At 37.7% G+C, this 15142-nt stretch overlaps 1 protein-coding gene across 23 annotated transcripts in view; it reads right to left on the reverse strand.

Moving 5' to 3' along the window:
• The window catches only part of BAZ2B (bromodomain adjacent to zinc finger domain 2B), a 214393-nt gene that overhangs the window by 67076 nt on the left and 132175 nt on the right, over positions 1 to 15142 (reverse strand). For 22 of the 23 annotated variants that reach the window (XM_088146609.1, XM_088146600.1, XM_088146596.1 and 19 more), the window contains 4 exons: positions 9530 to 9691; positions 6636 to 6829; positions 3657 to 3878; positions 1812 to 2207 (listed from right to left, as the gene is read on the reverse strand). In XM_088146609.1, the coding sequence (XP_088002735.1) occupies positions 1812 to 2207; positions 3657 to 3878; positions 6636 to 6829; positions 9530 to 9691 (974 nt within the window). The remainder of the gene's footprint in view (positions 1 to 1811; positions 2208 to 3656; positions 3879 to 6635; positions 6830 to 9529; positions 9692 to 15142) is intronic. The other variant, XM_088146613.1, reaches the window with a different exon arrangement.

A 15142-nucleotide genomic window follows, 5' to 3' on the forward strand; every position in this document is an offset into this window, starting at 1 on the left:
ACTGTAGCATTACATCTGTGGGGCCCACTAATGTTCTCTTGCTGGAGAACAGAGCCACCAGACGATGAGCCCGGAAGCACTACTAAGGATATTTGTACCAATTTTTCTGAACCGACCTTAACCGCTTCCAAATGGAAGACTTCTAGAGCTTTTTTTTTTTTTAAAGAGCATCCTGGGGCTTTTCTTCCTTAATGTTTTTTTTTCCCTAGTATAGGCACCCTTGCCTCCCCTGCAACATGTTGAGAAAACACAGAAAGGATATAATGGGGAGAAAAAGATGTCTGAAACTTCTGTGTTTGTGAACGATGCAATATAATGGCACGATAAGGCCTTATTTGAAAGCATCTCCAGTTCAAGGTTAATATTTTCTATTTAACTCAAGCACAACACTGGGTATTTGGGAAACTACCATTGTGACTTCATTGCTGTGTGGAATATCACTAGATGTCAAAATCCCATTCTGGATTTCCATGAGATCCAGGATTTATAATGAAGCACAAAACTTTATATCATGCCAACAGCCCAGAGCAATATATTTTGTTTTCCTCTTTAACTGTTTGAAAGCTGTGACATCTTCCACTGAATGTCTGGCACCATGTTAAAAAGAAGATACCCTTTCCCCCAAAAGAAATAAACTGTAATTTTATAAACTTTATTACCCTAAAAAAAAAAATTTATGAATGTACCCTCTCTGCCTTCAGTAGCAGTATCCACAGCTAGCAGGATTGTTAAAGTCCTTGGCACAGAAACCACAAACATTAATGGGGATACCACTTTCATGACCTCAGTGATCATATATGATGATAGACTTTCATGCAGCAGAGTAACGTATCATAAATTTGCTTTATATACTGTGAGAGTGAGTAACAAGCCCTAAACCTCATTGGTGTTATCTCAGTAGCATTAACCAATTGTTTCCTTCTTCCCTCTCTCCCCACCCCCAGCATCTGGCCTTCCTTGTATCTGAGGCATTTATCAGGAGAGTACAGTCCTCTCAACTCTCATACAAGAATCATTCACGTGTCCAGGCTCTGCCTTCCATTCTACAGTGGAGGTACAAGGTTGCACTACTGTACAGTATCTCTTTCATTATGTATATATTATCTATTTTTAACCATGAAAGCCTGAAGGCAAGGAAGTCCAGGCTTCTGTGCAATCTTTCTCGCCAAAGTTGGGGACAAGTTTTTTTTTTTTTTTAAATGTGCCACTGCACGATCAGCATTTATGCAGAGCGCTCCATGTATGTTAGTTGCCTGGAGGAGAAAGCAAAGAAACATCATGTTCTTCTGTCAAAGGAATTTTGCTGTCCAGCAAATTGTCTAAATCAGGATTCAGTAGGTTTACTGCATTTATATCCTGCCAGTCTTCCAAGCAGCTTGTGCCTGGTGTGCGTGGTTCATCCCATCTTCTCCATTTGTCTTTTCAATAACCCATGCAAAATGGATAAGTTAGGCTGAAAGCTGGCAATTTGCCTGGGGCACCTTGTTAATTTCATTCAAGCATCAGTAGGGATTTGAATGTGGATTTCTTGATCCCAGACAATATAATTCTTACTATTGTAGTTAGTAGATGCCCCAAACACCTATGCAGCAGCAGTACCATATAGCTGCATGATAAATTTTTATTTTATCTATTTCTATTTTTTCCAAAAAGCCAAAATAACAAACATATCAAACCCTTTTATAATATATAATTGTAAAAACAGTTATCAGCCCTCCAGATATGTTATGTAATGTAATCTAAGAAAAAATAAAAATTTAAACAAAAAAACGTTTTGAAAGAAGATCATACAAAAGGAAAATTCATCTCACCCGGTTTGATCTGACATCAATGGTCAATGCGCTAGCTTCTTCAGAGGTATTTTTATTCCCTGCCTTGAGTAGATCAGGAGAAGGAACTATAAGTTTTAAGAAAGTTTCCTTTTTGGCTTGATTTACCAAAGACAAAGGGTTCACATTGGGCACCAATCCAGTAGACTGTATTACACTTGTGTGTTTGTTCACAGATTCCACCTTTGCCTGAGAGCTTTGGAAAATAAAGGGAAGTTGCTGTGACAAAACCTGAGGCTGCTTCTGCTGGGCCTGGAATGATGAGTGAGTCTGGCTATCAGACGCAAGAGGTATTGGCTGGTGTGGTCTCTTTTCCTGGGGCATTTCCTGGGATTTCTGTCCATCTCCTTTCATGTCTGGTCCGCTATGCATTAGCACCTGTAAACATGGAAATATATCTTGATGGAGATACAGGGGTGCTTTAAGCATAAGCCACCAAAATAAGATATGCTTGAACTGCCTGTGGTCCCCAGAACCTTTTTTGTGCCAGAACTAAAGGAAGTGTGGGATCCTGGCTACAAAAAAGGACACCTTCCTATGATTTCAAATAAAATAACATAAAATGAAATAAAGTGAAATAAAATGAAATGAAAAAATAAAATAAAATACCGTGTCCGCACAAGTGCATACAGATAGTAATCCATTTTTAAATTAATCTCAAAATATTAATAATTTAATAATAATTACATTGTATTTATTATTAGTAGTATTTACGAATACCAAAATGATATATTTGATTGTCACTGGCACACACCCACAGCAGGCAGGCAGGCAGGCAGGCAGGCAGGCAGGCAGACACACCACCCACTCATAACTTCTTTACCTAGTAATAAACATAAAATAATCTTACAATGTATCTTCTTTGGCTTATTTCCCACAAAGTCCTTTTACTACATCAAGTTACAGTTTCGAGGATAGTGAAAAAATACTATGGAAAAATCAGTTACTTTTGAATGTATGCCACACGATTAACTTAACGGAACATTAAAGATTACATTCTGGTTACTGGTTACTGGACAGTGTAACTGCTATGCAAGGAAAAGAGGAGCTGTAAACAGAATTCAGTAGTCATGGCAACACTCCAGATACCCGAACCTTTGCGACACAGAGTATCTCATTTGCTTGATACCCATTGCCCCCAGTTTACAACCTAGATTTCCCATTTTAGAAGAATATAATAAACCTGTACTTTGACCAGCTAATTTAAGGCACTTGAGCCTCTGTATTGCTATCCTAAACAGACTCAGTCGGGAGCACATTTTACCAAACTCCGAGGGGATTTCTTCCGAGTCAACATACAGGGACTAGACTACGCTGTGCCTCTTTCTTCCCTTTTTAAAATGGAGTGTTGCCATTTTAAACACACTCTTTAATCTAAAATGCATTTTAGATTGAGACTTGGAGAATAATAAACTCAAATCAGTAAATCATTAATGGGCAGGGAAACTTGTTATCTTTTGCTCATTACGCTGGCTTGTTGGTTTCAGTCCATTTTAAAAATATGGAACAAGTTTCTGAGAACAGCTGGCCATTTCTGTGAACGCTTGTGTGGTTTAATGCAGACTTTGGTTGGGATTTCAATTCCCAGGTAATCCAACAAGCAAATGCATCAGGTTAGGAAAGGCCGGTTTAAAGCATCAGAAGTCCTGCTCCCGTTGTTCCAACCACACTGAGAACTGTGAAAAGGAGCACATTTAACAACTACTAATCCATGATACCCAATGGAACCTCATGATACACAGTCCCCTAAACCAAACATGTAAAACTGCACAGCTTGCCCTGTAAAGTCTATCTGGCAGTTCAAGGCAGCTTGTGACATGAACACACCTTGTTCTTATTTTTCGGCTGTGCTTCATTCTCTGAATCTGAGTCATCGTCTTCACTTTCTTCAACACTTTGATCATCCTCTTCCTCCTCCTCCTCTTCCTCCTCCTCTTCTTCCAAATCATCTGAGTCGCTGCTACTGATGCCTTCACTGGAGGTGTCTGAGGAGGAGCCAGAATCACTTTCACTGTTGCTGGAACTATCCACTGCTTTCTTTCTGGGTTTCTAGGAGGGAAGGTTTAGTGTTAAAATATTTTATTATTGGAAGCATTCAGCTCTTACTCCGATAGCAGTAACTCACAGATTCATCTCACAAACAGCTAATGTGAATTTTAGTACTCAGTTGGGTTTGGACTTAGATGACCCATCTGGCTTCACATTCTGGGAAATTTGTTATCTTTCATCTTCAATTCCCCATCTGCAAAATAGGGATATTGTGGCCTGCCCTAGGGGATTTCTATTTATTTGTTGAATTTATAACTTATCTCTACTCCTGGAGCTAAAAGCAGCATACATAGCCTTCCCTACTCCATTTTTTTTCCTCACAACAACCTTGTGAGAAAAACTGGGCTGAAAGAGTGACTAGCCCAAAGTTAGCCAATGAGTTTCCACAGTTGAGGATGGACTTGCACCTCCAACTCCCCAACCTTAGTCTGGTATCTTAACCACTACCTCATGCTGCTATGAAGCCAACAAAATGAAGACTGCAAAATGTTCTGCAAATATGAAGTGCTACCTAGCTTATAGCCCTGCTGATCTGTAACAATACTCTGAATCTGGTTCCTTCTAGTTGTGCTGGGACATATCTCAAGGGCACCATGTTGGCAAAGGTTGATTTGGAAGATAGTATCTTTGTTCAGAGAAATTACTCAACCAGTTCCTCCAAAGTATCGCACATCAAATTTAGGAAATTACGCTCATACAGAGCACAGAGATATGCAAGAGCCATGTTTTTATATCACCCTACCTACCCATCCAATAACTGTGCTATAATATCTACCACATTTAGACAATCTTGCAAGTATAAGCCATTTCTTCTTACTGAAAAGCACATGCTTTTATATACTATAATTGCTCTGATGTGTGCTATTTCACAAAAAGAAAAAAACAACAACGTTAGGCATAAAGTCATGGCAGAGAAATCAGCTTCCAAATGTAACTGTTTTGGTTGCTCATGAACACTCCACACCACGCAAACATTAAGTACAGACTAGAAACATTTGAACTCATGTCATTAAAGTGGAACACTCATGTCATACTATTAGATGTGGGTGGGAACATACATACTGATCTTTATTACAACATGGATAGAATGGTATATCCATAATTCACAGCTCCTGCTTGAAGAGCAGTTGGTAGCTGTGGCCAGGAGGGCCTTTGCACAAGTACACCTAATGTGCCAGCTGTGCCCTTTCCTGAACCAGGAGGCCCTTCAGAGAGTCCCTCATCCCCCAGTTCCCTCACAAATGAATTACTGTAATGCATTGTATATGGGGCTGCCCTTGAAGACCATTTGGAAGCTACAGCATGGGAAATGTTGGGCATGCCTTATTATGCCCATGTGTCCCCACTGCTCCACAAGCAGCACTGGCTACCAGTTAGTTTCTAAGAGCAGTTCAAGGTGCTGGTTATCACCTATAGAGCCCTTCGTGGCATAGGGCTTATTTATTTGAGGGACTGCCTGTTTCTAGTTGTTTCTGCCCTTCTGCTACAAACTGGACAGAGTGGGCATGCTCTGGGTCCCATCACTTAAGCAGTGTCATTTGTGGAGGCCAGGAACCATGCTTTCTCTGTAATAGCACCTGTCCTCTGAAATGATATTCCTCAGAGATCCAGATGGCTCCCACTTTTATGACGTTCAGAAACCTATTAAAGATATGGTTATTCCCTCAGGCTCTGGGATGGAGGGAAGAGTGAACCTTGTTGGATGGATTTTCTTTGGTTATATGTTGTTTCTGGGGCTGTTCATGACTCTTTTTTGCATTTTATATATTTTTTTACTTTTAATTGTAAGCTACCTGGAGTAATTGGGAGCCAGGCAGCATATGCTTTGTATAAACAAAAGTAAACTATTGTTCAGACTGTGCCTGTATTTAGTCCATTTCAGCTCAGAACCTACCAACCAGTAGAATCCTATGACATCTAGTTTTTAACATTCAGACAAACATTCAGTACAACTGCAAACATTAAAAGCAAATGTACAGTTTATCCATGATGGCTTGGAGTCAAAAGTCATTATAGTCAGTAGAATCTATTTAGTATAATATATTCCCAAGTAAGCATACAGAGAGTTATCGTCATCATTCTTATTGAAACTCTGTCTCTCTACATCTCTCTCTCTCCCCATTTGTTTAGGGTTCTCTACTACTCCAATCAGTCATACTATGTTACCATTATTTTCTATTATAAAGATATTACAACCCACCCTGTAATATAGGAACAGTGAAGTTGCAACCCATAAGCTTAACCCTGGCCCATCTTCCCAGCCTGCAGGCTCTCAAAGCAAGCTCTTTCTCTACACAACCCCTACCCCAAGTCCCATACCCATATTCAGCATTTCTGAAGGGCAAAGCCTTGACCTATACAGAATGGCTTTAGCTATCCCATGTATTCTCTCAATGAATGGACCATTTCAACTTCAACTGCCCCTTTCTCTTCGTCCTTCAGGAAAATGATGGGATAATTAAAATTGCCCCTTGGCAGGTCTAAGAGCACTGTTCATAATACACACTTCAGACCTGATCCTTTTCTAATTCTATGCACCAAAGATACTGCAGGCAATGAGTTACCTCTAAGAAATCTCTCATCCTAAGAGTACATCAAACTTCATGGCCCCATGTGAATGACCATCCTGAGTAGCAGATGTACACACAGGTTGTAACCCAGGAAAGGGATGGCTTTTATATACGGCTTTTCCCTTACAAACTGTAGTGACTGTGTCTTATGTCAAGATTTACCCTGGTTTTTTTCATTGTTTTTTACCTTATCTTTAATCTTGACAGCTCTTGCATCCAGAATCTGGTTTTTATTTTGTTCCTGGTTACATTTGCGGCTTCCTCCTACTGAGGTTATAACTTTTGCCTGTCCTGCAGAACTTGCAGTGGTGGTAGATAACACAGATGTGTTGATGCCTGATACTGAAGTGGTACTATTCCCATTTACAGATCCATTAATACCTTGAAAAACAAAGGTTATGTTTATTTTTTCTTTTTAGTTACAGTCACATAAGCATCAATGATAAGATACATGTTGAAAGAACTTTACATGTATGTCTATTAAAAAGCTATCTAATTGTTTTTTTTTAAAGCACGGCAAAACAAACTACTTTGCTTAAATTGGTCCTTTTTTACAAAATACAAAAAAAAAGGGGGGGAGCTATCATGTAATTTTCACAATGATCAGAACATTTTTCCAGATGTGTTAATCTTACTCACTTAACAGAAACAGCAAAAATTATATATATAACTTATTGTAAAGGCTGGGGAATGCATGAGACAGCCATTAAGAGGGGCAGGAAAGAGTGAGCTGTTAAGAGGGATTGGGAGAAAGATTACATAGTTCTGAGATAGAGGGAAGTGTGAGAAAAAAGCTCAAAATGATGCTATGTTGATTTTGTTTAGAATTGGATGGGACAGAAATGGGCTTTCAAGATTCTGTTTTCACTTCCTACAATAAAGAGCATTCCTGGAATCCCTGCCATGCCGGTCTCTTGACCTGGCCTACACTGAAAGAAGGCAAAATCATACATAAGCAACACATTAACAACTGAATGTCTCAAACTGTGATTCTGATGATTACTTAAGAGAAAGAGGACCATGTACTATACATGCAAAACGTTACTGAGATTATCAGTGCCAAGACATATGAATATGAAGCCAAAGAAGACAATTTTTCTTCTAAAAATTGTATGAAGGTGTATTATGCTGAGTATCATCTTTTTCCATGAGCAACTACTCCCAGAATTCTCAGCAGAGTCTGTCCCATTAAACACAGACCATTATTTACCTAGAGGTATTAGAAATCAAGTGTTGGACTTTATGTACCCAGGCCTACTATTGTTTTATCTATGGTTTGTGATGGATGATGGATAAGACTAGTCATCTGTCATTTCCAAACCATATTAAAAGATGTTGGCTGTACGTAGGGCTGTACTAATATGTATGCTGAAGGCTATGGTTCATAAAGGGAGTAGAACCAACTAAGAAGTGGGCAGAGACAGGCCAAATATTCAATAGCTTAAATTTAATGTAAAGGTAAGCTTAAATCATTGTTAATTAAATTAAATAAATACTGAGGATAAGTTTAGTTCCATGCATTTAATATTCTCCCTCTATTTAATACAAAATAAATAAAACAATAAATAACACACTAAAAACTGCAATTCAGTTTTGAAGGTTGACATCTCTAATATAGGGACAGAAAGTCTGCAAATTTCAAGTAAGTGAACCTCAACATAATGTATTGTGTATTCTGGTTTAACACACCTAGGAATTCCTAGAATTAGTTCAGTTTAGAGTCTTGTGGTACCTAGAAGAGTAACAAATATATGATTGCATAAACTGGTATGGATCCCAGCCCACTTTCATCTGATGAAGTGGACTATGATCAACAAAAGCTTATGCTATAGTAAATGAACAATTCTTTACACTACCACAAGACTCAGTGTTGTATTTTCTCCAAAAGACTAGCATGGCTTCCCATATGGTTAATTATATATAGGTTTCTTTTCTAGCATTACCTATTCAGGTAGGTCATGATCAGTGCGAGTTCCAATAGTGCGATATTCAATTTAGCATGATTTATAAATTGATACTAGGTCACATTTAATGTGAGCCAAAATTCAGTTAGTGCAAGGCTAGAGTGTGGGCAGTTGAGGCTAATGATTGCACAGTTGCCACCGGGGTTTTAGGTGCTAATTGTCGCATGTGCAAAATGGAGAAAAGGAGCATTCCATTCAAGGAAAGCTCCAAAAAGAAGAGGCTCATTTTGAAGGACTAAAGCAGAATACAGGAGATAACAGGTATGCTTTGGATATGGGTTTATCCTCCACCTTGTCCTTTGTTCATTTGACTGATTGATTTTAAATATTTATGAGATCTATCTATCTAGAAAACATAGGAATATTTAGATTTTTTTTTTGCTTTCTATAACTATGTGACTCTGTTAAAAATACATTTCAGTTTTAAGTGTATTCTTTTAATCTTTTACTGTTATATTCATTAATAAACATATAAAAATTGCACATTTCCGTCGAGCTAGAACCAATTACCCTATTTTCCATAGAAATATCACTTTGAATAGTGCGAATTCAAATAATGAGACCATTTCATGGGATTCATTAACCACACTAATCGAGACCCTGTTCATAAGTTCATAAGCATGTAATTTTTATATGTAAAGAGGATGGATTACTGCCTCTCACCAAGAGGAAAGAAAATCCTTCTCTTTCACTTTCACTATTTGCAGATATCATACTTACATTTTATATATATACATATATACATATATACATGCACATGTTGCAGAGATATAAATAAATCAGAACAAAGCATAGAGAAATGGGATATAGTTGAGTATGCTAGTATTATGGCTTCTACTCCCCACACAGTGCAGGTTCCCTAAGTTTACATGGCAATAATATATGAGTGGCAACAAATCACAAAATTGGTTTATTCTGCATTCTTCTGACCTGGAATTTATTTCCAAGACATATTCAGACTTTGAATACCAAAATTCCCATTGTTTGCAGCCTGTGCATATATTTGAGCTGAATTGGGAATCTAAGGGAAATATCTCTATATCTAAACACACACACACACACACACACCTTCCAGTCCCAGAGACAATGCTATTGGCATGTCTCATTCAGAGCTTACCTTTCTCCAAACTGCCTCGTGCACTTTTTCCTGGGGTCCTTGTATGGAATGCAGTAGAGTCATGATTTTGAGCAGGAGGGGCAAACAGAGGAGAAATTCCAAGTAGCGGTGGGAAGAATGTGGTGCCAGCACGTGAGTGCACATCTGCATTACGCCACCATTCTGTACATTCAATGCAAAGAAAATCAAAAATAAAAAGTCATATTACTTATTCTGTTTTTGCACTTTGGGTTTCTTAGTGGTTACATATTCACTTACAAATCTCACATTTGGTACATGTTAATACTGTAAATATTAGAGCTCTCACACTTAAAACCTATTTAAGGCTATACCTTTCTTTAGTGTTTTAAAGTTTAAATATGCTCATTAATTTCCTAACCTTGACATTATATCTTTAAACTTCATTCACACATATCTCTCATCAATCAAATGCTGTCTACCACTCAGAAATACTTTAAATCTGAGGTTCAACATCCTGCAAATAAAACAGAAAAAATGTAATTACTACAATTACATGCAAAATCTACTAAGCTTAGAACAAAGAAAAATGAAACAGAATTAGCAACAGGATTGGTCTCAACATGCAAGAGACAGAAATGATTAGCTGCACGCAGCATCTTAAGGAGGGAGAGATTCGTGTGGGAATTGTCATCTGAAGCGTGTAGCAAACCTTTTTTAAAGTGTTGGCATTAGTGGGAAGGGTATGAGTTACTATTTAGGTTTTGTTTCAAGCACTAAAAGGTATTAGTATGATACTGATAAGGAACTGAGATCCTTCAATATACACAGAGCCATATTAGTAGTTAGGCATTCTGAGGAGTTATACCACAAGATGGTGGGGGCAGTGATTCAAATTCAAGTGAAGCTAGACTTCTAATAATCACAACTGAACACAAGTAAATCCATTTTCAGTTCATACTGCAGATAAAATATTCATCTCCATCCATCCTGGGTGTTTTAATGAAGTAAAAAATGGATGCTGCTAGCCCCCCAGCTGGTCCTCTTGTTATTGATATTACTGTATTCTGGAAGTGCAAATTGAGGATTTGGACAAGCCAGGGAGGTTGAGCTAGGATGGGATTGTGACTGTATGTGCTTCAGAGAGGAGCTAATATTTTCCACCCTTAAAAAGATGACAGCAAAATTCCTCTTGAAAAGGAATCAAGCTCTAATACTTTGATCAAAGGTCATTAATGCTCAATGTCCTGTTTTCTAGTTCTGAATATTGAAGAAAGCACTCCCACTTATCATAGGCAGAAGGACTGGCAAAGCTCCCTGCTTCAAAGCAAGGAGAGCTATACCATTCAGAGTAAGGATATGCTCTGGGCCATGCAAAACAGATGGTGTTTTAGCCCAGATCATGTGTTCTCCTGTGTAAAGTTGGGTTTATTATACTTCATATGCCTTATGTGGGTAACAGAATTTGTGCCTTAGAGATGAAACAAAACTGGGCAATATTATAATCTTTACTACATATGGCAAGAGTAACCACTATTTAAATCAATAACACGGGATAACTCTCAGATGAGGTGAGCTGGTCCTTTTGCTCCTTCCACTGTCAACTAATTAGCTAATCAGCACTGCCAAAGCCAAATCACAACCCACTGATTAAACCAGAAGACCTTTCCCCATAGTAAATTTATCTTATGCAACCTGAGTATAGCCCACTCCCTGGATTCCACTTGCTGCTTATGCTCTACGTGCAAATGATCTGAAGATGATTTCTGCATCTTAACAAAAATTGACAAATACTGCTTAAATGTTGGATCCCAAAGGCAATTTCTTACAATATTACTGAAATATGAAGATCTGTAATACTACCATTTGCTGACTTCATCATAGCACAGAACAGATCTTTCCATAAATTTAATGTATATTTTTTTTCTTCCCCTCTATACTGTTAGAAACTATATGGAGATAAACTATATAATAAGCCTATCCACACACTACGGTTTTAAAACCTTTTTCTTGGCTTCAGAATGAATGGCACAAATTGCCTGATATGGAACAAAGAATTAAACACCATTGTAATCCCAGAATAGTGGCTTAGAAAATTATTGTTCTTCAGTAACAAAAGTCAGCAATAAAGAGCATGTTTGCATTTTTAAAAAGCTTTAGCAGAATAAGAAATTGGTTATTACTTAATACTATACAAGGATAAGTACATTATAAAAATCAAAAGAAAATCATAGGAATTGATATTACGCAACCTATAATAACCAAGTCAGAAAATCATACTGCTCAAACTGACATAAGTTACAAAATATTGAAATGCATAAACACTAAACTAGATTAAACAATTGTGTTTTTCTGGCAAAAGAAAGAGAAAAACACTATGAGAACTACAGCTTGAATTGCCTTTCTGGCTGTCAGAGAATTGCACACAGTGATTCTTCTAAAGCTACAGCAGCTTTTGATTAAGTTGATTACAAAAAATGAAAAGAATGTAAAGCAGAGCATTCTAAGTTATTTGTCTTCTAAAAGTGCTATTCAGTGCTGCTCATTAACACATCTTGAACACAGAATTTGGATCAAGCTTAGAGGGTGAACCAGAGAATTTCTATTAAGGCTGTGCGAATGCTCAAGGGTGCTTTGGAGAACATGGGAGTGAAGCAGCAGTGTGTACACTTGCCTGCGGAGAAGCTGAGAGCAGCTTCCAAAGCAGCAATGCACGAAAAGGAAAAAGACACAGATATTTTAACGATCTGGAAAAAGGTGCTTTGTATGTCCTGCCCTATGTTCCAAAGCATCTCTTTTCAAGGATCTGCAGAGCCGTAATCTCTCTCAACTGCCAGGATTAAAGAAAATACAGATGGGGCAAAGCACTAAAAAATACTTAGAGAATAACTGAGGCGGATAACAAAATGATCTCATCAGCTTGCCATCAAGTATGCTCTCCAGAAGGAAAAAGAGAAGAAGCTATTGCTTTTAACAGGGACTTAGGCAAATGTATAGGTGATGCCATTCAAAATGTTGATGTAATCCTGCCTTAAAGTCATTTCCCTCTCCTGCTGCTCTGCAGGAGGGCTTCCTAAGGTGCATTACATCAAGTTCATCAATGAGCTAAGACAGAAATTTTGCCAACAACAAGCAATCTGCCATCCTTATGCCAGTGTGAAGCTAGTATCCATCCACTCTAGGCAAGTTCATGGAATTAATTTGCACCTAATTTATATCAATGGTTTTGAACATAAATTTCAAACTATTTATCACCCATCATGAAAGAAGGGCTTAAAAAAAAAAACTTTAAAAAGAAGAGGTGGTTTATGGTAGATACTGAAATACCTGATTATGAGGTAGAAAACTGGCTTTGTAACATGCATCATTATTTTGAAAGCTCAAGCATGTCAATAAAATTAAAGAAAAAGGGAATGTCAAACGTCATGTGAAAGTATGCACATGACGTTTGACATTCCCTTACTTTTTCTTTAATTTTATTGACATGCTTGAGCTTTCAAAATAATGATGCATGTTACAAAGCCAGTTTTCTACCTCATAATCAGGTATTCTTCTGATTTCTACCTAATAATCATTTATTCTTCTAAATATAGTTTAGAAGTATAAATGAATGCATGAAGAAGATGGAGTCTTGAGTTGGCCCTACCATTTGGCAGAGTGAGAAACCTGATTTTGGGTGCAATGAAATTCATAAATTCTGCGCATATGGGGGAGCAGTCAATTTCATCACTACTGCAGCTCCTTGAGCTCACAGAACAACTACATGTGTAAGGATGTCACAACTTCACCCTGTTTACTCTGATATGATCTCTTTCTGTTTACATCACAGTTTTCAAGCTGCTTCTGCACCCCAGGAATGAGAAACAGATATCCACCTACTCATGGAGCATACTACTCATATGCAACAAAAGCACACATTCATTTTCAGGGAGGAATTATGACTTCCCAAGAGCCACAAAACTGTTATTAGGTGACATGCCACAGTAGTCTACCTAAGATACAGATGAGAATCCAATCTACTTTGGAAAGAGCGCCAAACTAAATCAGAGAAGCACATGGCACACCAGTAATAGGTGATGGCCAATACATTTTCACACACTCACCCAGCCATTATGGCATTATGACTGCTTCCAGGGGTGGAGTGGGGATTGTAGCACCTCTTTCCCAAACTCCATCCAAAATGCCCTCCATGTAGTAATTAGGCATTAAGATAGCCTTCAGTGACAGTGGAAGTTATTCTGAAGCCTTGTGAAGGTAGGAAACAACCCTTTCCCCCTGCTTTGTCTTAAGAGTAGTAGGTTGAGGAAGGGATCCCTGCCTAGGAAAAAGGATTAGGTCACAGCTTAGGGAATGAAGATGTGGCTTTTTAAAGAAGCACATGGAAAACATCGGCAACCTCCATGGGCCACTTTCAACCCATAAGCTACAGATTCTCCAGGCCTGGCTTTGGAGGCTTCTTGAACTTATATTACACCAGATAGAAAATTAACAGTTTGAATTAATTTTTATTCTGGTCAACAACAGAATGTGCTTTACAGCTGATTTCTATACAGCTAAATAATGTATTAAATATGTAGCACGAGTTATCCTTCAGTTTTAATTTTTGCTAGCGTAATTGTACAAATCCAGAAGTCTGAAGCTTTATTTCCTATTTGCTTTGCAAACTACGCTCTTAAAACCAAGTCACATCAGACATGCAACTAAGCTTATGCTAAAATGTATTTTAAAAGCAGGTTACTCAGAAAAAGATTTGTTATCCAAATACAGATATGTTAAACACAAATACATAATTTTGCAACTATATGGCCATCAACCCACATGCTGTGCTACAATTCTGATGGATAAGTAGGACTATTATGATAAATCTTATGAATGTTTACTGAGATGTCATTGAGTTCAGTGGAACTTACTTGGTCCAGAACAATTGTGCACAAAACGGCAGGCTTTTTTCTCTTTTCTTTTTTTAAAGTAAGATTCTCAGTCCTTTAATTATAACCCAAAAGATGCAAACATACCCACCTCTGAAAGACCTAAATTAAAGCTGTACCATCATAATCACCAATTACAATAATCCAGTGGAATTTACTCCCAAGCAAGTTGTAAAAATTGCAGGCTGACAGTGCAAGCTCGCACATGCTTACTCAGAAATAGGTTCCATCATTTTTAACATGACTTATTTTGTGATGTGTATATAGGACTGTAGCCTTACAAAATAATCATACATGCAATTATTGGAAAATAAGCATTTTAACACTTAAATAACCAGGTCCTTTTTCCAAATAATGTGCCAAACCTGATTCATTTTCAGCTAGAAAAGCCTAATTTTGATTCTGAGCACTCAGAGGCTAATCAGGTATTTGTCATTCCACTAAAGTTCAGACTGATTTCTTTTTTAACAAGATATGAGTGAGATAAAATATGTAAACCAAATGTATGGAAAGGTCTTATTATAAAACAACAGGAGACTTAGTTGTGTTCAGTTTTTTTTAAAATCTGCCTGGAGATGCCTGATTTGGGGTGTTGACAATGTTTTTCAGATTAGTGCTAAAGTAGACAATAACCTGCCCAGATAATTTTTGTTACAAGGAGATTGGAAACACAAACAAAGAAACAAACAAATGGTGGGAAAAGTTGAGGAGAATAAAGCAAAAACAA

This window comes from Python bivittatus, unplaced genomic scaffold, assembly GCF_059951505.1.
Source record: "Python bivittatus isolate LINGU-HERP-01145 unplaced genomic scaffold, Pbiv_v1 ctg000480_np1212, whole genome shotgun sequence".
NCBI classification, from domain to species: Eukaryota; Metazoa; Chordata; class Lepidosauria; order Squamata; family Pythonidae; genus Python; species Python bivittatus.